The 19,867-nt window shown below is 46.0% G+C and overlaps 9 protein-coding genes across 9 annotated transcripts; 4 read left to right on the forward strand and 5 right to left on the reverse strand.

Annotated features, from left to right (window-relative positions):
* Window positions 1-527: 527 nt before the first annotated feature.
* Window positions 528-2,489, forward strand: LOZ57_003408 (uncharacterized protein; the record flags this gene model as incomplete). Its single annotated transcript, XM_049252457.1, has 3 exons — window positions 528-806; window positions 859-1,370; window positions 1,418-2,489. 3 exons carry the CDS (start codon window positions 528-530, stop codon window positions 2,487-2,489), a joined length of 1,863 nt encoding a protein of 620 aa, XP_049108631.1.
* A 396-nt stretch (window positions 2,490-2,885) lies between these two features.
* On the reverse strand, window positions 2,886-4,247 carry LOZ57_003409 (uncharacterized protein; the record flags this gene model as incomplete). The annotated part of the gene is made up of 1 exon (XM_049252458.1): window positions 2,886-4,247. The coding sequence occupies one exon, from the start codon at window positions 4,245-4,247 to the stop codon at window positions 2,886-2,888; it is 1,362 nt and encodes a 453-aa protein (XP_049108632.1).
* Window positions 4,248-5,254: 1,007 nt separating this feature from the next.
* LOZ57_003410 (uncharacterized protein) lies at window positions 5,255-5,785 on the reverse strand (the record flags this gene model as incomplete). The annotated part of the gene is made up of 1 exon (XM_049252459.1): window positions 5,255-5,785. The coding sequence occupies one exon, from the start codon at window positions 5,783-5,785 to the stop codon at window positions 5,255-5,257; it is 531 nt and encodes a 176-aa protein (XP_049108633.1).
* An 847-nt stretch (window positions 5,786-6,632) lies between these two features.
* Window positions 6,633-7,891, forward strand: LOZ57_003411 (uncharacterized protein; the record flags this gene model as incomplete). The annotated part of the gene is made up of 2 exons (XM_049252460.1): window positions 6,633-6,875; window positions 6,959-7,891. The coding sequence occupies 2 exons, from the start codon at window positions 6,633-6,635 to the stop codon at window positions 7,889-7,891; spliced, it is 1,176 nt and encodes a 391-aa protein (XP_049108634.1).
* Window positions 7,892-8,191: 300 nt separating this feature from the next.
* Window positions 8,192-9,363, forward strand: PEX7 (peroxisomal targeting signal 2 receptor; the record flags this gene model as incomplete). Its single annotated transcript, XM_049252461.1, has 2 exons — window positions 8,192-8,355; window positions 8,451-9,363. The coding sequence occupies 2 exons, from the start codon at window positions 8,192-8,194 to the stop codon at window positions 9,361-9,363; spliced, it is 1,077 nt and encodes a 358-aa protein (XP_049108635.1).
* Window positions 9,364-10,037: 674 nt separating this feature from the next.
* On the reverse strand, window positions 10,038-10,855 carry LOZ57_003413 (uncharacterized protein; the record flags this gene model as incomplete). The annotated part of the gene is made up of 3 exons (XM_049252462.1): window positions 10,038-10,569; window positions 10,672-10,772; window positions 10,847-10,855. The coding sequence occupies 3 exons, from the start codon at window positions 10,853-10,855 to the stop codon at window positions 10,038-10,040; spliced, it is 642 nt and encodes a 213-aa protein (XP_049108636.1).
* Window positions 10,856-11,277: 422 nt separating this feature from the next.
* LOZ57_003414 (uncharacterized protein) lies at window positions 11,278-14,308 on the reverse strand (the record flags this gene model as incomplete). Its single annotated transcript, XM_049252463.1, has 4 exons — window positions 11,278-11,754; window positions 11,831-13,742; window positions 13,820-14,181; window positions 14,252-14,308. The coding sequence occupies 4 exons, from the start codon at window positions 14,306-14,308 to the stop codon at window positions 11,278-11,280; spliced, it is 2,808 nt and encodes a 935-aa protein (XP_049108637.1).
* Window positions 14,309-15,276: 968 nt separating this feature from the next.
* Window positions 15,277-16,491, forward strand: GPI8 (glycosylphosphatidylinositol anchor biosynthesis; the record flags this gene model as incomplete). Its single annotated transcript, XM_049252464.1, has 1 exon — window positions 15,277-16,491. The coding sequence occupies one exon, from the start codon at window positions 15,277-15,279 to the stop codon at window positions 16,489-16,491; it is 1,215 nt and encodes a 404-aa protein (XP_049108638.1).
* A 385-nt stretch (window positions 16,492-16,876) lies between these two features.
* Window positions 16,877-19,466, reverse strand: CDC45 (DNA replication initiation factor cdc45; the record flags this gene model as incomplete). The annotated part of the gene is made up of 2 exons (XM_049252465.1): window positions 16,877-18,682; window positions 18,732-19,466. The coding sequence occupies 2 exons, from the start codon at window positions 19,464-19,466 to the stop codon at window positions 16,877-16,879; spliced, it is 2,541 nt and encodes an 846-aa protein (XP_049108639.1).
* Between the last annotated feature and the right edge of the window lie 401 nt (window positions 19,467-19,867).

A 19,867-nucleotide genomic window follows, 5' to 3' on the forward strand; every position in this document is an offset into this window, starting at 1 on the left:
TATTTGTACTGTTTCTATGGTATTCTTCCTATACCATACCCATTGTAGTTTCCCTCTTGTTTATTGCCACAGAAGAGATCACAATTGCTCTTGCCGGCTCGTTTCTACTTTCCCCGTTTTGCTTCTACCTTCAAAGTGAGTTTCTGCTTTGGTTTGGCCTGAAGTCGTTTCAGGCCCTTCGCCTGCTCGACCAAGCTACGCCGATATGCCCAGCAGCGAAGCTCGCAGGACTTTAATTTTGATCGCGTTTATTCTTGTGCCTATCCTCCTATTGCTCATAATCCTCGCTGTAGCACTTGGCTGCGCCGAGTACTGGAGTCTTCGTAGCCAAGGCCGTTATTCTTGCCGACGAAGCAGAAAATCGCATAAGAGAAGCCGTTCTGACCCTCCGTGGTATTTTTCATCCTCATCAAAGGGCTCGGATTCAAGCGGCGGAGACTCAGATATGTATCAAAAAGCAACAGAAAGAGAACACGTGTGAAGCATCAATTCTCGTCTTGTGTTGTCAACAAAATCGCCCACGCGAGATGGAATTCTTCGACCACTCTCGGCATGTCCCGACCCCTAAACCATTACGCATCTTAAAGCAGTCTAAACGCGACAGCAAAGCTGTTTTAGCAACTCGCGGCCCCCCAATCACCATACCCCGAAGACGTTCCTCCTATGCCATTCGTGGTGCGTCTTCCATCAACAGCTCTACCCTGTCGAAGACAGACAAGGAGAATTACAAACCGCCGCCACGAAATAACCAAGAACATTTGCTCTCACCAACAAGTATACATCTTAATAGAATGGGAAAATTGTCGGTATGGTTGATGAGGTGGCATGACCCTTGAGCATGTGCTGATCTTAGTACAGGAAAAAACAAATGCCCTCGAAGACCCGGCTACTAGCAAAGAAAGATCTACCGCCAGAAATGGATTCTTCTCTCGGGTGACGCAAGCCTTCGATTTCCGAAGCCGCCAGCTGAGCACTCAAATGCATGGTTACCGCGTTCCGACCCCGAAAGCTTGCCCTTCCGCGACCCCCACCCCTTTGAAAGATGACTCTCTAGATGAAAACCATACTTCTACGCCATCAAGTATATCGGGATGGAAGCATGACCGGCAACATACTCCGCCTCTTCCTCTCCAGCGATTATCCATTCCAAGAAATCGAACCAAGTGCAAAAGCCGCTCACCACAGAAGGCTACTCTTACAACTGCAACGATAGACGTGACTGCGGATGCCCTAAAAACAGAAGCAGGAGATGAGCTATCAACATGGTTATCAGCTGAAGTCTTCGCTAGAGTTGACAACTTAGAGAGCAATCTAGAAAACCAATCTTCAACTGATGTGCCCTTGGATGTAATGATTGTTGTGGATAATTCGTACGTATCTCATGACATGATTCCCGTTCCGTCTAATCGTTGAACAGTTCCAGCATTTCCCCCGAACTTCTTCATGGCGCTTGCCAGAACGCCTTTCATGTTGCATCATCATTGGATATATTAATAGACCGGGTTGCGATTGGCTGCATGTCTACGCACCCTGAAAAATATTTAAACCTTATGCTTCCCCTAGAGTCTCACAGTCCAGATGTTATCCGCAACGTATTTCGATCGCTACCAGCATTTCAGTTGCTTTATGATGACCCAAACAGAGAGCAGCTTTCAGTCGCTCTCAGGGAAGCCGGCGCTTTCTTACTGCGACATTCCGGTAGATCTGCCCTCTGCCATTTATTTTGTGTTACTGCGCGGTCCATGATAAGCATTCCGGACGGTTGGGGCGAACGATTGCGTTTTCATACTATATCTCCTGAAAACTCAGTCATACTCAACACTCCCCTGATAGTTGGTGGGTGGCACTTATCTGCGGGCTTGGATAATGATGGTACCGAAACTGCCGTAAAATCTAGTCTCAGACTTGTCATAAAACATCTTCGCATGGGCATTGACCCGGGCGTGCTTTCCAATCTTTCGATAAACCTCAGTGTTCCCAACAATTATGAAATCATAGCACTATTGGGCGATATGAAACGCAAAACTCTTCGGCCAGGGGAATCTTGGGCAGTGTTGGTTAAGGTTAGAGAATGTGTTCCAGGAGAGAAAAGTGGTAGCTGTACCACAAGTACAGACTCTCTTCTGCTTGAGAACTCGATGAACACCGAGCAGCTTGATGACATGATTGATCAACTACATGGGATGTTTAAACCATCGCTTCAAGTGTCTGAAAGCTGCCCCAGAATTATTGCAAGTGTTGAGTACTCAAATTCATCTCTATCTAGCTCCACGCTTTTGAAAACCGAAGGAAAATGTGACTTCAGCTGGCGGAACACTTTGAAAAAAGAAGCTAGCACAGGGAACAAAGAAAACGTCGCCAGCCATCAAATGCAAACTCAAGAAGTCAAGACAGGGGCAAACTTTCGTGCTAAATACCGACCCAGTTCCTGGCGTTTGGGAGTGAGCTTGATCGACCTTGAAAACCATGAAGACGAGCTGCTATTATAAAATGCACAACTAAAGCTAATGCAGACCACCAATTTGTAGTCTATCTTTTGTTATCAAGTCTCCATGTTGGCTACTTTTGGATAAAAGTGCTGTGACCAGATTTACCTCCCTGCCTCTCCACCAAGGAGCATTTTCAAATGTTCAATGCGCGTTGCAAATAACTGGATTAGGACAAACAGTATGTGGAAAGAAGGCTTGGAAACATGGACGCCTTTAGAATGAATAGATAGTTATATGTTGGCAAACATGTACTTATCAAAATGATTTTACCAGAGTATAAGAGCTCTAATAAAAAGGAAAACCCCAAAAGTAGTAAGTGAAATACACAACATGATATGTGATTATCATAACAATCCTAAAAACAGAAGAATCAGGACGACTGACAACATATACACATTACTCCCAAATCGGCTCTCCATTGTCATCGAAATTTGCCCATTGGAAAAAAGAGCAGGTTGTCTTTCCTGGAGCGTAGCCAGCATAGCACATCCACATATACCTTCCTCGAGTTCCAGCTTTTTTCTGCACACATCGAAGAACGCAAGGCATGTTGCATCTACAGCGGGGGGTATTCCTTGGGTGCAAAGAGGCTCGATACCAGCGGTAGGTGACATTGATCCGCTTGTTTTCGGATACGGGATGAGGCGAGATGGTTTGTGTGGGGCTTATGCTGTGTTTCCACTCTTCTTGCATTTCAGCGTGCATGATAAGGAGAGAATTATGAGGGAGGTGGATCGAGATCTGGCCTTGGACATCTGATCGAGACAATGGGGCTTTCTGAGTTGTTGTTGAAGACTTTGAACTGGCTGTATCAGGCTCATCTGGAGGGACGATCTTTCGCACTCGAAACTCCCTTGCAACCCCTAAGCTCAGGCTACCAATAACCGCGCGTGGTCCAAGGTACGTTAATTCGTCGGAATGATAACCCACGCTCTCCGAAGGGCCATCGTAGCAATTAACAAAGGCGGCGTTTGGCACCCATTCGAATGGAGATTGATACTGTAGTTTTTTACCTCCCGGATAATGGTCCTTGATTCGACGCTTTATCTCCGCGTTCACAGTCTCTTGGACCTTTACAGATATTCTGCGTAATTCCGGTGTTAACTGCCTCACATCAGTGCGAAAATTGCCATTATAGGAATACTCGGATGTCTGTTGCTGCTGCTCTTCGGCACTAGATACGTAAAAGCCAGCAGTGTGGGGGCTCTCGACAACGTTGTCAAATAGCTGGAAACGCTGACGAGAGAATGTTTCGGATTCATGTAGGAGTTCCTTGAGCAGAGAGGTGGCCTCCTCAGGAGGAAGAAAATTGTGGATTATTGTACAGGGCGTATTGTTAGATATATCATTGGGAGAGAACAGGTGGAGAGTTCGCCCTTTTTTTGTTAGGGATTTTGAGGGTATGGAAGTATGCTCTGGGGACACATTGTATGAAGATAAGGATCTTTGAATCCCAAAATTAGGATTTATCTGCCCTTTGGCCTTTTTCCTTGCCGAAAGTTCAGATGCAACTACGGCACAGGCTGCGGAGATGGAACCATCGCTCGCAATTAGTAGATCCAGCAAGATGTCTTGGGCAATATCTGGGTATAGGGATATCAGCGTTGCCAGCTTGATGTCAGTAGACGTTTCATCTTCTGTTTCGCAGGATCGAGATATATTTTTGTTTGGGGTCGAGCAAGTGGTGGCAGAAGGGACATAGGAGGAGGGCGATGGAGACACATCACGAGGACGTTTTCGACGAAGATACTTGTCCATGATGCCTCATTTCATGCTGCCTGCCCTCCGGTCGGATCACACCGGGGATTTGGATAGTTAAGGTTCACACTAGGCCCTGAAGGAATTAGCCATACTGACTAATCCAATAGGCTTGGCGCGACAACGCGCTAGAAACCTTGTATGAGAAGAGCCACGAGACATACTCTCTTTTCATCAAGGCCCGAATCTCTAACACCATGATCTATGCAGTTTGCTTCAAAAGACCCTGACACACTGTATCAAAATGCAATTTCAACCCTTCTCCGTGCTCTTCAAGGAGGGAAGACAGCGTTCAATCTTTGACTACAAACCACTAATCAAAAGTTGAATTTGAGTATCTTTTACCGCGGTTCGCATCGGAATTTCTGTGTCAAGTTATTGTGCAGGGCTGTACGTGATATACTATTTCCCTATGGGAAGCAAGGGCCTACTTTTGGCACCCCCCAAGACCCAAAAAGGCTGTACGATCTCATTGCTAAGGCGTATGGAGATGCGATATCAAAGTGGTAGGAACAGGCTATAGCATTTATGAAAAAAAAAACCGCTCCTATAAGCCAACAAACCCTCTTGGGCCATCACACACTCTTCACTTTTCCGCACTCTTTCATATGTCAGCGACATAGCCATTATATCTGTCTGTTGGCTTTTGATGTCGAAAATTTATTACGACTTGGTCAAAGTCCCATTATGCTTTTGATCAGTGGAGGCAAGATTTTTTGGAGGGGGGGTCGCATCTTACCCGTATAGTATGACAGTTTTTTGCGTTCTTTCCTCCTTCTGATTTTGCCCTGTGGGATATCATGATACCTGGTGGCAGAAATGTGGAGTCGTGAACTGAAGGCTTGCAGCTGGTATCAGAATTCCAGGCTTAATAGGGCATAAGAACTACACTCTATTCAAGATGCCTGAGCTGGCTGAGTGGCATACCAGAATTAAACTTGAACTCCCGTCATATACAGACAACTCAATAAAGGAAGACTTTTCTGGTGCCAATCATGAGTCAAGCACTATTGATCCGTCTCTTCATATTCGCAAATATTGTCTGGGCTAGGGTTCTCCAGGCATTGGTTGGCATAGTCCAATATCCAAGGCTTCAGCTTTTCAATATCAATTTTTGGAATAACCGATGCCTTTTGCAGATTGAATATTGCCCTCCAAACCCAATGACGACACTTCTCGCCCGATTCCTTTTCTGGCAAAGCAACATCCTCAAGAATTCTTTTAACGCCATCCCCCGTCATTTCTGAAGGAATAGTGCAGATTTTGACCCTCCCTATTAACCGTCCACTAGCAAGGGGATTCACATTATCCTTGGTGCTGAAGAACCAATCTCTTGCTTCATTCAGATCTTGTTGGGTCTCACTATCTATTCTAATACCATTTGAAACATCATATGCTGTATTATCCCATCCGCTTGATATTTTTGGTGCTAACAAAACTCCCCAATGGTATGCACTGAATGTATTGCGTGTTTCTACTTGAAGAGATAACTCGTCTCGGTGGTGAATGGAGATGAATAGGCAGTCTCTGTTGCACATATTGCTGGCTTAATGTTCAGTTTTAGTGCTCTGGTAATTGTCTATAATTAAAGATTCATTCCTTACCTCATCGGGCTACCGACCAGAAGTCCTCATTAACAAATATAATCACCTTAGGTAGGGAAACGAAATACTGTCTTCCAGAGGGCATCCCCTAAACACTTGCAAATGCCGGTAAAATATGAGCGTGATTGACAATGTTTTCGAGTTGCAAATACTTCAGGTATGATGTGCTGGGAAGGTTGTGGTGAAAATGGTCCTCAATGGCCTACAGAAAGGCTTATCGACAGAGGGATTCCTTCCCCGCAAACTATTCACTTGAAATGTTCGGCATCAGATCGAAGAACCGCCTAGACATCTTCTGCATGCCCGTTGTTCTTCCTACAACAATGGTACTCCGTACTTGCTTGTGTTTTGACTAGTTTTCTGCGTAAATAAGACAAGTTCTGCAGAGATGTCGTCAACTTATCCCCCGTACACATATCATGCAAGAACAAAATAATGAAAGCTCCCAGCTATACCTGGGCTTCGTTGTTAGTCCAACCCGTAAGACAAGGTCTTGCAAGCTGAATATATCGATTTTTGATAAATGTCGAATTTGACGCGGTCGTGCTCGTATTTATGTATTCTATGTATGTAACTACATAAATGACTGTCAATACCTTCCAAGGCGGACAGAATCTCGATGAGATGTCGATCGTTTCCTTCAAGGCTGATCTAACTTCCCATCACTTAAATATTCTGGAAGCTCCATCCTTCGTCCATATCATGCAAATTTACTTTTCATACAAAGTACATCGCAAAAGTAACTACTGTGAGAGTTGGGATCCCCCCTCTGCGCCCATCAATGCTCTCATTCACACATATCCTCGTCCTTCCGTGTGTGTTGGCACTATCCAATGTTTTTGTATTAGCCGCAGAAACCATCCATCGCCGCGAATACTTCTATGTGGGCGGCACGTACGAGAGCAATGGCCACGGCGAACACATCTTCAAGAACCAGATGTACGTTGAACACCTACGCCCTATCAACGGAGTGCGTAAAGAAAACCCCATAGTGTTTGTCCACGGTCAAGGTCAGACAGGAACAGTAAGTGATCGTTTATTCTATAAATTCGTCTCGTAGTGCTCTCCGTTCCATGTCTAATTGGATTAAATCCGTCTATTTCACAGAATTGGCTCAATAAGCCAGATGGCAAGCGAGGGTGGGCTTCGTACTTCCTTGAGCAGGGCTACGAATGCTATATAATCGATCAAACATTTCGTGGTCGAAGTGCCTGGTTTCCAGGGAATGGGACAATGGACATGCTCAGTGCAGAAAGGCTGGAGACATATTTTACGGCAACCCGACGGCATGAGCTATGGCCACAAGCAAAGCTCCATACGCAATGGCCTGGATCTGGCCTCATGGGTGACCGTATCTTTGACGCTTACTACGCGTCAACGGTTCAGTTCCTCGCAGATGAACTCTACCAACAGGCCGCCATTCGAAACGCAGCTGCGGCCCTGCTAGATAGGATCGGACGGCCTGTTGTTGTCATTGCACATTCCCAGGGGGGAACTCTAGGATGGTTCTTCGCTGATACACGGCCTGACCTAGTCGCATCACTTATATCCATGGAGCCTGGAGGGCCCCCTTTCGAATCCAAACTTGTCGGTTCCGGACCCGCTAGAAAGTACGGGTTAACGGATGTCCCTATCACATATTTCCCTCGAGTTGTGGATCCAGATATCGATTTAGTCAAGCAAACCATCCGCGATAACCAGACCGGAGTCAGCTGCATAATTCAGGCCGAGTCGCCAGCCCCACGAAAGTTAGCGAACCTCGCAAACGTTCCGATCTTGCTGGTTACGTCCGAATCTGGCTATCATGCGGTGTATGACTGGTGTACGGCCAAATATTTGGAGCAAGCCGGGGTCCACGTGAGACATTTGCAGCTCGGGGAGGCTGGAATTCATGGCAATGGACACATGATGTTCCTTGAGTCAAACAGCGATGTCGTAGCTAAGGCGCTACAGGAGTGGATGGAAGGGCATGGCAGATTGCTAAAGCAGTGCGCGGGAGCAAAATCCGAGGTTGTGCCATGGGCTGATGGCCAGTGTTGATACAGCATATCATACAGAGTAGATTCTCAAGCAACCTGTTTTGAGTTGATTTAACTAGGCGTGATTATATAAGCAGGGGTCCAACAATACCTCGGTGTTTCTTACCTTCACGTTCATGGATTACAGTAGCAGCAACGACACTGCAGAGAATGCGCTCGTTGGTGGATCGCAGCGCTGTTCAACTCCTCTAGAAGGCCAACGGATGCGAAGACCTCGACAGGATGAGCGGCCCCTAATAATTGAGTTTCTTGCGACCTTTTCTTCGCCTAATTGCCCCGCCGGGGTCGGCCCGCCCGCAACATGATTGAATTTCGAACGGAGGGATTCAATGGATGCGGAGTCAAATATTCACCTTTTTTTGACTCGCGCCTTGCTGTCGCTGCTTCGGCCAATTTCGGACTTGTTGGAAATGGACGGTTCTACATATTCAATCTCACAGCACAGGGTATTGTGCCGTTGAAATGGTGATTACTTCCACATTTTGTGCATATGCCATTATTGTGGTCTTCGTACGAGTACTGGGCGAAGGAAACTGGACTAACGATCATTGGTTTCATAGGTATACGACACAAGATGCTCTGTACGATCTTGCCTGGTCGGAGGTTCACGAAAACCAAGCCGTCGTAGCATCTGGCGATGGGAGCATAAAGCTTTTTGACCTGACTCTCGATGAATTCCCTGTTCAAGCGTGGAAGGAGCATACTCGAGAGGTGTTTGCTGTTCACTGGAATCTAGTTGCCAAAGATAGATTTTGCTCCAGCAGCTGGGACGGCACAGTCAAGATCTGGACCCCGGAACGGCCGACATCTCTACTTACCCTACCCACACATAGTTGCACGTATTCGGCTGCCTTTTCACCCCATTCGCCAGATATTGTTTCTTGCGTTTCTTCAGATTCATACGTTCGCGTCTTCGATCTACGAACTCCCGCATCGGCATCGAATCATCTCACCATCCAAATCCCCATCCATGGCTCCAGCCAAATACCCATGCTCCCAAAGACTGGCCTAACCCAAAATCTGGCTACTTCTACACCATCAGAAGCGCTTACTCATGACTGGAATAAATATCGATCTTCTGTACTTGCAACGGGTGGTGTTGACAGAACGATTCGGACATTCGACATTAGAGCTCCTCAACAAGGACCCCTTTGCGCTATGCTTGGGCACGAATATGCTGTTCGTAAAGTAGCATGGTCCCCGCATCTTTCTCATGTTTTACTGAGCGCCGGCTATGATATGACATGCCGTGTTTGGACGGACGGCTCTGACGTTGCACTCCCTGGAATGGATGCGGATACTATGAGAGCTGGTCCAGCTTCTACAATGGGTAGGGAGCTGGGGCGCATGGGTAGACATACAGAATTTGTTACTGGTGTCGACTGGTGTTTGTTTGGCAGTGAAGGCTGGTGTGCTAGCTGCGGTTGGGACGAGAGATTATGCGTCTGGGATGCGAGAGCTTTTATGGCATAACTCGACACTACCATATATCCGATTTTTGTATCTCATTTTTGCTTCTTTTGGACCAGAGAAAATGAGCTTTTCCGCAGACCTCGCCTTTTCAACCGCAACCCCCACCAAACTATAACGCCTTTCAGTATTCCAGCTGGATTGCTTGGATTGAAAGCATTTTAGACACTTTTTGGATATCAGATGTCTTCTTTTTTTTGGATTCCTTTACATGGACCACTAATGACCTCACGAATGACTCTTGATTGTATTACACTTTCTTTTAGTGTACCAGCCTTTAACAATAGCTGGTATTTGCGTCTGCCATTGTATATTGTTGCATAGATATTTAAAACAATTATATGAAACATAAGTTTTGATCACGTCGCTCAAAGGCTTTCTCTCTTAAGAGATTTGTGATAAATGTACTGGAAATCCGCAAGGGGTGTACCAGTCCAGTGAGTAATGAGTTGAGGTACGGAGTAGGTTAAAAACAAATATGTAGATCATGTTCTCATAAAAGTCGTATCGCAAGCAAGGACATCCTCCGTCTAAAATATTCCAAAAAAGAAGAGTCCGCCCGCCTGCTAGAAACATGGGCTTAGCGAATGGTCGATATCAAGTAAAGAGAGATTAACGCCTCTATTTTGAATTTCTTTTTGACCACCTCCAAGAAGCATAGGCAAAGAGAACAACTCTCATCTATCCGCCAAGCGATTCTCAATTTTTGCTCTCTCAGTCTCCTTAATTTTTGCAACTTCATCCCTACTCGCGTCATATGCCACATTGACTTTGTTGAACGGATTCTCTTCGCTCTTCTCAAACTCCTTTCTCACGAGCTCGATTCTCTGCTGCCTTCTCAGCCCCGGTTGCTCACTTTCAATCTCGGGTAGACGACGCGCTTCGAATGCTGCGTAGGCGGCTTTGAATCTGCGTTCAGGATGCCGGTCGATCTTCGTTTGATCGGAATGTGCCGTTAGTGATAGCGCGTCTAGTGCATTGTCGATACCCGAGGCGTTCAGGGCTGTCACTTTCTTGGATCCAGATGTATTACCCGCTAGGGCTTCATCTAAATGGGAGAGGTCTAGTGTTCCGCGAGTTTTTTTGGCTGCAGATTTTGCACCAGCCCCTTTGGGCTTGGAGGGCTGGGACGCTTCTTCTGCTGCTAGGAGAGCATCGCGCTCGGCCTTTTTCCGAGCAAGCTCCGTACGCTTTGACTCTTCTGATTCTCTATTATTGGTGACTGGTTAGCCATACACCTACCTTTCAGTGGGGTGTATGTATGCATGTTGGTTTGGATGAAGTTTGTCAACACATGTCTTTGAAACTCACTTTTTGGTATTTGATTTAGAGCCCTGCTGCCATTTGCGTTCATCATCTGCAGCTTTTTTTGAGTCTAGTACAGCTTGCTTTTGGGCGGCGGCTTCGGCTTTCTGTAATGTTCGAGTGTGTCAGCTTCTCGTCTGAGGGGCATTCATGACGTGTGTTGGGGATCATGACAGCTTACACGAGCCATGCCCGCAGTCTTTTTGGTGTTTTCACCTTTTTTTCCTCCCATAGCATCTACGGGTAGCGAATAGATATATGATATGTATTACGGCCTGTTGCCTGTATGGACAGCGGCTTGATCTAATTATATGACTGTGCTGCGAGATGATAAGATAGCTCGATGAACTTTAAATGCGTGGGATGACTCGGAAATACCTTCACCCGAAGGCTAGTTACTACTCCAGAGTAAAGCTGCCAATGGTGTTGTACATTCAAGGTAGTACTGTTCAAATAATTTGTGTCTATAATAAATCGTATCTGGCACGAAAGATGACTTATGGAACTCGCAGCCTCGTATCAAATTGGAACGGCCCCGTCAAAGTACCCTGGGTAGTATGGACGGAGTCCTTCAAAAAAGCCCCCAAAACATGAAACTCTCTTATTAGAACTTCATAGAGTGGAGTAGTAAAATTTCTTTTCCCAAATCTTGACACCGATAATATTATGCAGGTCTATTGAAGTGATGGTCAGGGTTTGTGGTGTCGTAATAGGTGTATCCTCCTCACTTTCGTCGACCGAAGGAGCGGGGTTTAACGAGCTTTCACTTAACCCATGCTGCTCTTTCTTACTATTTTGAGCTGAGTCTAATAAGACTTCCGATAATGGCGATATGGTATTGTCAATATTGAAACCCTGTTCCAGCTTTGCAACATTTTTGACAATCTGACACGCTTTCGTACCTACGGGGCCATTGGAAGCGTGGCTCACAGCAATATACTGGATATTGAGTGCTGGAAAATGAAGAATATTGTCGATAGCGCACAGGCGTATTTCGTTCAATAGGGAGGTACAGAACTCGTCATTGGAGAATAAGACGTGTAGGGCAACAAGGGAGCGCAGAAACTGAACGTAATGCATCATGAAATGCTACGAAGACCAGTATGTAAACATGAGGTCGACATTGGAATGATATATCAAAATTTTCTTGAGTAGATTGACTTACAAATATAGAAGAGTCCACAGCCACAACCAGTTCTAGAAGTTTGGTGCCTGATTTTGCAATAAGCCTTGCTGTGCGCCTATCTAGATTCCATTGTGAACCTATATCATTTCGGATCATGAGTCGTTTCAAATTCTTGATGTGCTTCTCCAAGATCATTTCACGAATGTCATCAATGTCGATAAGAGACTCCGATCTTGTAGGACCAGGAAAAGTACGGGAATTTGGTTCAATTAAAAATACTTCGTCCACGAGCGCAAGAGAGTTCAAAAAATGCAACAGCGAATCGCCTGTATCGTCGGAATGGATAGAAGTCATATTAAGAGGATGCAATTTATTCAATGCTGTTAACATTACCCAGAATGCTTTTTGAGGACCAACATCTAGGAGACAAATGTGCTTCAGTGACCAGACGTTTACCGCTTGGCAAATCACAGAGGGTTTTAGAGTAATCAGCTTCACTGAAAGCTCTTCCAAAGAAATCCCGTGATGCTGTCGAATATATTCTTGGATTGCCTGCTCAAGTGGCAGTTTTTCAATATCTATTTCTGTATTTTCTCGGTTTTCGAGGGCATTACTCGTGTCTCCAGCTCCAGAGCCACGAATCGGCTGTTTATCTTTTCCGGGCATGCGAGGCTGCTGTAGTGCATGATTTTGAGTTCGGCGTTCGTCGCATTCGAGAAACTCTTGATCATCCCCCTCGCTTAGAGTGTCTGGGTGCTCCATGTCCACAAGATCTATAAGCTGTTTCTCCACTTCGCTCTTGACAGGACGCAAAAGAGTTTCAGGTTGTTCAGGATGACTATTTGCTGAATGGCTTGGGTTTGGTTCTATAGATGAGCTGCTTGAGTTAGAAGCTATGTTATATTCCTCACCAGATACACTTTGGATAATTCCTTCATCGGAATTTTGAACGCCTGCTGCGATTTTCGGGACCAGATCGGTCTCTAGGCCGGAGGCGCCTTTTGCCTGGATATCCGAAGAGCCCTCATGGGCGTTGGCAATTTCTGCAGCTACTTGTGAGAACGTGTCGGCTGCTTCCCTGAATTTATCAGCTATCTGTTCAGCATCTTTTCTTTTGCTGTCTGCTCCAACTTGACGTAGTGAATAAAGAATACGGCGTAGGTCCCTTGACATAGCATCAATTTTATCATCATCAAGGTAGTTAAGGCGAGTACCATGTTGCTGCTCAGCCTTGATACGATTCTCCATCATCTGAAAAAGTTGCTGCTGAGGTTTCATTTCTTTCCTCTCTAGGCCGAACAATATTGAAAGAACAGTTTCCTGAGCGAGCCTTTCACTTCGACCATTAACGGCATTATTAGAAGTTGAAGTGGTAATTGTCGTGTTTAATAGATAGCTAACGGGCGATGGTAGATTTGGATAGTGTGTTCCGCTGTAACCCGCCCAGTCTAGCTCGTCTTCCCCCTGTGTGTCAGATTCTGAGTCAGAAGGGTCAAACACTGTGCTCTTTCGGGATTTTAAAGCTAGTTTCTCCGAAAATGATAGCCGCAAGAACTTGAGGCTGGTTGCTGACGCCGAAATACACTCAGAAATTTCAGATATGTATTCAAGAGAATCCATATCGAGCACTGCTAGACTCTTGAGCCCTTTAAAATGAGAAAATGTACGTGCTGGTGATCCAAAATTGGTAGACTTAACAATGCGGTTTTGAGTAGGCAGACCAGAAACAGACGGAGAAGGTAAAGTTCCATGACTATGTACTAGCATGCTAGGCGGTAGGTGTTGCGTAGATTGGGATTCTGGTGGCCAGGTCGACGACGGAGCGGGGGAGGGGGTACTTTGAGAAGCAATAGATCTGCCGGAATGCATTCGAATCTGCAATTTTTTCAAGCTAGAAGACTTTCCGAGAACAGCAAATATAGATGGGTTTAGCTGTACCTTGATATCCCAACTACAGGGAGTTAAACAGAGCCCCCTTTGTAAGGGCAGAATTGATCTGCAGGAAGAGCAGAAAGCACAAAAACTTACCGAAGGGATTCTAGAGCAGTCATGCGCTTGATAGCTGCGAGAAGCAGAGAGTTCAAGAACCTTCCACATAGTAAGTCATATTTAAAGTGGTAGGCAATCTTGCTTTGTATTCTGGTCCAGCTTGACGGGCTGGTGTGAGCGGCATCTAAGGCTATTTCTTTAACGAAAGCAGCGTAGTTGAAATCGCTGGTCGTCAAAGTTTCCAAGATGCCGGCGAGCTTGTCTACAGGAATCGGTGATTCTCTATTATCTCCAGGAATTTCAAGAAACTCATGGCGGACATGTCGGTATAATCGTATTGCAGAGAGATGCCGCAAGGCTTGCGAAGAAAGCATTACAATCTGTAAGTCGACAGGATCAAGCTACATATCAACCTTCAAGGTTAGTCTAGTTTTAATCCTAGGCATGTCTAGGTTTCATTATGTAGCTCACATAAGCCAATATCTCGCTAATAATTCCCATCGGCAAGGCTAACAGTTGGGAATCCATAGTGATAGTTAGTTATATGATTCGCGCCTAAAAATTAGACCGCGCGTGTAAGGGATGTCAAGGTAAGTAGCTATATTGTTGAAAACCAAGAGCTCTGTAGTATGGATTCAAGCCCCTAAGTACTTTAGTATGCCGGATTTATATATATCCCACTCCCGGCACCAAGGCCGGCCTGAATGAGCGCTAGTAACAAGGGAAGAAGTAGATACATCTGGTTTCACTTCTGACTCATTTCCGTACACACAAATATAAATAAAGAAAATATCAATTGCACTGACACCGCTAGGTACCACAGTCTTAAAGAGATAATACTATTCTTTTTTTTGAGCTTTCATGAGGTTGGTAACCACTCTGCATTCATCCTGCAATTTCCTTATCCGCTCCCAAGTTCTTATGCCCCAAAAGATATCCCTAAATTTCTACTTCAAATAACCCACTCGACAAATTCCGCCATTGCACAGTGAATTTATTATTTGATAAGAGTTTTCTGCCCATTTATGGCAGATGGTCCCATTTTACTCGATATCCAGTGTTGGTGTTACACTATAGTTACTCTGCTGTGTTATGTAAGGAAGCAAGGGAAAAGTCTACCCACACGGAGTATAGAATACCATCATCCAAAATAGTAGTAATAATGATACCTTGACAGAAGCTGATGTTATGGATACTCAAAGCATTCGCAGGTCTCAAGGTAGGCGGCCCACGGGTGCTCAAGTTCAGCCCACATCAACCCAGTCCTAGAATTCTTTTGATAGCCGAAATGAGTGCACTCACGTCACCACTTTAGTGGGCGCGGTATGGAGCCCTTCTGCCCGGATCGGCATAACATTCCTCCAGCTTGGTACCGGTCTAGTTACCTAGGTTGCCCTCTCATCCAATTGGGTAACCAACACGAAGTCTCCAAATCATACCGGCCATAGCGATGGTACACCTAGGCTGCTAGGCGTCACCGCGTTAGCATTTCCATCATGGCCTTCTTTATGAGCCTTTGCTACCTTTTTTCTTTCGTCTTACTGTTCACAAATGGCCCCACTCCCGTGGCTACAGCCCATACTTCAAATTGGGCTGTGCTCGTGTCAACTTCTCGTTTCTGGTTTAACTACCGTCACCTTGCCAATGTTCTCTCACTATATCGAACCGTGAAGCGCTTGGGCATCCCAGACTCTCAGATCATACTCATGCTGCCTGATGACATGGCATGCAACCCACGAAACGCATTCCCTGGAACTGTCTACAATAACGCTGATCGTGCTTTGGATTTGTACGGAGATAACATTGAGGTGGACTATCGAGGCTACGAGGTAACAGTAGAGAGCTTCATCCGCCTCCTCACTGACCGGCTAGAGGAGGATGTGCCGCGCAGCAAGAGATTGGGCTCCGATGCTGGAAGTAATGTCCTTGTCTACATGACGGGGCACGGAGGTGATCAGTTCCTAAAATTCCAAGACGCGGAAGAGATTGGTGCCTGGGACCTAGCCAATGCCTTTGGTCAAATGTGGGAGAAGAAACGATATAACGAGCTGCTCTTCATGATTGACACCTGCCAAGCAAACACAATGTTTACACACTTTTATTCCCCGAACATTATTGCCACCGGTTCGAGCGCTTTAGACCAGTCGTCCTACTCACATCACGCGGATAGCGATGTCGGGGTCGCTGTAATCGACCGCTGGACGTACTACATCCTCGAATTTCTTGAAACACAGGTCACTTCACCAAACTCTAAGCTCACATTGGGGGAACTTTTCGACTCCTATGACGAGTCAAAGATCCATTCACAGCCGGGCGTACGGTGGGATCTTTTTCCTGGCGGCGAGCAAACTGGCCGATTACAGAAGGTCATGGATTTCTTTGGTAATGTCCAGGACGTTGAGATCGAAGACCATTACAATAAAACCGCCAAAGCGATCAGGGAGGACCTAGCCGCTATTTCAAGATTGGTTGAAGAATGGAAATTGCGAGAGCAAGCCTATTTTGCCGGGGTCAATAGCAGCGCGCCCGCTGCACAACAATTACCTAGCAAGTTCACCGGTTTTGAGAGTACGTCATCCCCTGCTCAGGCGCCTTTGGGAGCTATGAGAATGGATGTAACAAATATTTGGGGTAAGCAGGCTCTTGGTGTTTCTTTATTGGTAGGGCTAGGAGGCGTCTGGTTTGCTGGATCTTTTCTATCTAGACTTTAACATTTACAGTTTCCTTTGATATTCAGTGTATTACTTCTGCATTTTACTTGTTTGGAGTTTTGATACCCTCTTAAAGCGACTTTATGCCATGGAATTTGGTTCCAGATGAGCCCAATATAACTATGGCAAATATTCAACCCGGCCCTCCATTCCTCGTTGTCAAAAAAACCATTACTTCTCCACCATCATGCCAATCCATAACCAAAATTCATATATACGTCAAAAGGAACAAAGAACGGGCTAAAATATGTAAGAGTGCAATGAAACGGAACTAAAACAATACACCCGATCATGCAGGGAGAGGTGGGGTGGGAAAAGAGTATTAAGAACAGCACAGATATTGTGGCGGCTGCAATGAAGAGATACTGCAAGGATATCATGGAAATCAGCCAACAACGCTTCTAAAGCTCAGAGCCTCTAAAAATCCTCCTAGATCCTCCTTTTGCACCTCAACCACACAATGCTCGAAACTATCAATGCGAACACGCGCATTTGTCTCGCGAACGACTTCTTGAAACGCAATTCCAAATCGGTTTTTAAGAAATTTCGGTGCTGCAGCAAAGCCTAAAGGTTCGTCATCAGATTCTGAATCTGACCCAGAAGATTCGGAGTCTTCATCTTCCTCCGTCTCCTCTGCATCATCTTCTCCTTTCTCTGCGCGCTCAGCTGCACGTTGTGCACGACGTTCCTCTCGTTCAGCTTTCTTTTTGTCTCGCGCCTCTTTCTTCTTTTTTCGCTCTTCTTTGCGCTGGCCTACCGCAGCAAAGTCAATAACCCCACCACCGCCGCCTGTACCTACAACGACGTAAACATCTCTATCCTCATCTAATCCAGCAAGGACAAGGGGTGTTCCCAAGGCACGTTTACCCGCAATCTTATAGCCATCCACCTTATCCTTCTCTTGTATTCGAATGGCTTCGGCCACCCACAACGCGAGTTTCGTCAATGCGCCCGGATTTGTGAATGTTTTGACGTCTGGGCCATCTTTCACTATGGCAATCCGAAAGGCGCGTAAATGTCGTATTTGCCTTTTAGAAAGTAAAGACGTTCCGGTGCGTAAAATCGCACGATGCAAATGCTGAGCCAACGGAAGGCTAGTGAGGAGTTGAGTGGGAGATTCGGATGATGTTGGCGAGAGAGCATCATATGCATCCCAAAACCTGGTTAGAATACTGGGCGAGTTCTTATCCGATGAATTGTTTTCCGAGCTTTCAGCAGCGTCTTTGGTGTCTTCTGTGTTTGTACGAACGGATGATGTTGGCTGGACAGACCCAACTTCCAGGATTGCACCCAAGATTACACCGATATCAGTAGCAGAGAGGCAAGCCTTCCATCCCCAATTTCGAACAAATCCCCATCCCTCTCGATTTCCAGAGAATCTTCCTGAAGGCAATGGAACAAGCCCATCTAACCCATACATTGGTGCGTATTTTAGCATTTTCTGACGTAGATCTCGCTTCAAATCCATGTCCATGTGCGTATAATTTTGCTGGCATTGAGTGAGACTTACACCCATTTTTGCTAGAAGTTTGCGAAGGCGTTTTTTGCCACTTTCATTCCAAATATGCAGTCGAGGTGCTAGATAGGGGCTGTGAAGCATACTTTCATATAAAGACCAATGACGCAGAAGTAAAAGTCGTGGCTCAGGAGATAATAAAATAGACGTATCTGTAGGCGATTTTCCGGTAGTGGGTATGACACCGTTCACTTCGCTCCTCATAGCTTCGCGCCCATTTTCACTATCATCGGGGGGGTTTAACCGTCGAACCTCGTCTCGAAGAATTTGACGAACATTTTCGCCTCGCGTTCCACCCCAGCCGGCCGATCCGCCGGATTCAGACGAATCTGAAATACCGACACCGGACATGGTACGACCGGATAGTTCCAAGCTACAAACGCCCACAATCGCCAGCCATAAGAGGTCATTATCTTCACGGCCCAGTTCAGAGGCGAGAGAGTAAAGTATGGAAGAAATGGGTTCGGAGTAGGAAGTCCCAAGCGAATAGTAAGTTCGAAGGATATTTTCATTTTTTCGTTTCAGTCGAATTAAACGCCGTCTTAAAGTACGTGCGGATGGTGGCTTTGGAGCAGTAGGGGAGAGCGAGTCAGATGTTGGAGAGGGTGAACGGGAGGATTGCGAAGAATCGTGCTGCGACATTATGTACGGATTTGGCGTCGATGTTGGAGACCCCTTTAAAGGTGTTAGCACACATCAAGAAGAGAGTCAGAAACAAACTTACTGAATTACTCCTCCTCCGTTGTCGCGGAGGCTCATCCTCGTTGTCTGAATCTTCCTCTTCTCGACTCGACCATGATTTTCTCTTCTTATTGGAACTGGCGTTGCCATCATCTGCTAAGTCCTCTTCACAGTCGGAGCCGTCGCTTTCGTCGCTATTGTCGTCAAGCTCAGGCATTGATTCCAGGCTGCAATAAGCATCTCTCTCGGCGGCAAGATCGTCTTCGATGTCGCCATCATCATACACAATTATCCCACCTTTTCCTGGTTTGTATGATTTCGTTATACGGCCGTTCTCTATCCCAGTCCCGCTTCTTTGAACGTGTCCGGGATAGCTGCCGAAAATGTTGCCTAAATTCCACGGCCTTCTTGCGTCAATTACCCATACCTCTACACCACCAAGATCTTGTGTTTCGTCGACGGTATCAAGGCCGAGCATTTCACCCAGATCCACTAAGCCGCCGACTCCCATGCAGATCACGACACCTCCGCTTCCGCCCTTCGATGTTTGCATAGGCTGAACAAGCTCTTCACCAGCGCGAGCGAGATCTCCATAGCCACCAATTGGCTGAATTTTGTGAGGAATGTAATCACGTTTAAGAAGAGCTGTTAAAATTCGGCACGCGCATAGTGCATCTGGTTCAAGGGCTGCGAGGATCAGCACTGGCGGAGAAAGAGGATGGTGCGATCGGAGAAGGTGAGAATAGAGGTGGGAGATCAACGACCTAGGGAGATACATTCTCGGTCGATTGATAAATGGTAATAATTTGAGTGTTTGGGCACGACATTCCAGATCGTGGTCTGTCAATGTCGTCTCAACACAGCTTGCTTTGGGGGTGATGGCGGACCCGCGGAGGAACGCGGTATCAACCTCAAGCACGCGTCCACCAATGAGATGCCGTGGGTTTTCTGAGACTGCTTCACGTGACCTTAGAGCTAATCTACCTAAAACGGTTAGACTTGAGATCACATGGTGATAAGCAAGATAAGATAAGATGCGTTGTCTGAAGATCAGGTTCTTTCAATTAGGTAAATCTATTCTATGAAATGCAACCCGGCCCTCAAGTACAGAAATTGGCTCAAAACATAAAGGTCCAGTTGTACGAAAGGGTAACACAAGAAAGAGGCATAATCCGCGAG

Source organism: Ophidiomyces ophidiicola, assembly GCF_022830035.1.
Source record: "Ophidiomyces ophidiicola strain CBS 122913 chromosome Unknown scaffold_11, whole genome shotgun sequence".
In the NCBI taxonomy this organism is placed as follows: Eukaryota; Fungi; Ascomycota; class Eurotiomycetes; order Onygenales; family Onygenaceae; genus Ophidiomyces; species Ophidiomyces ophidiicola.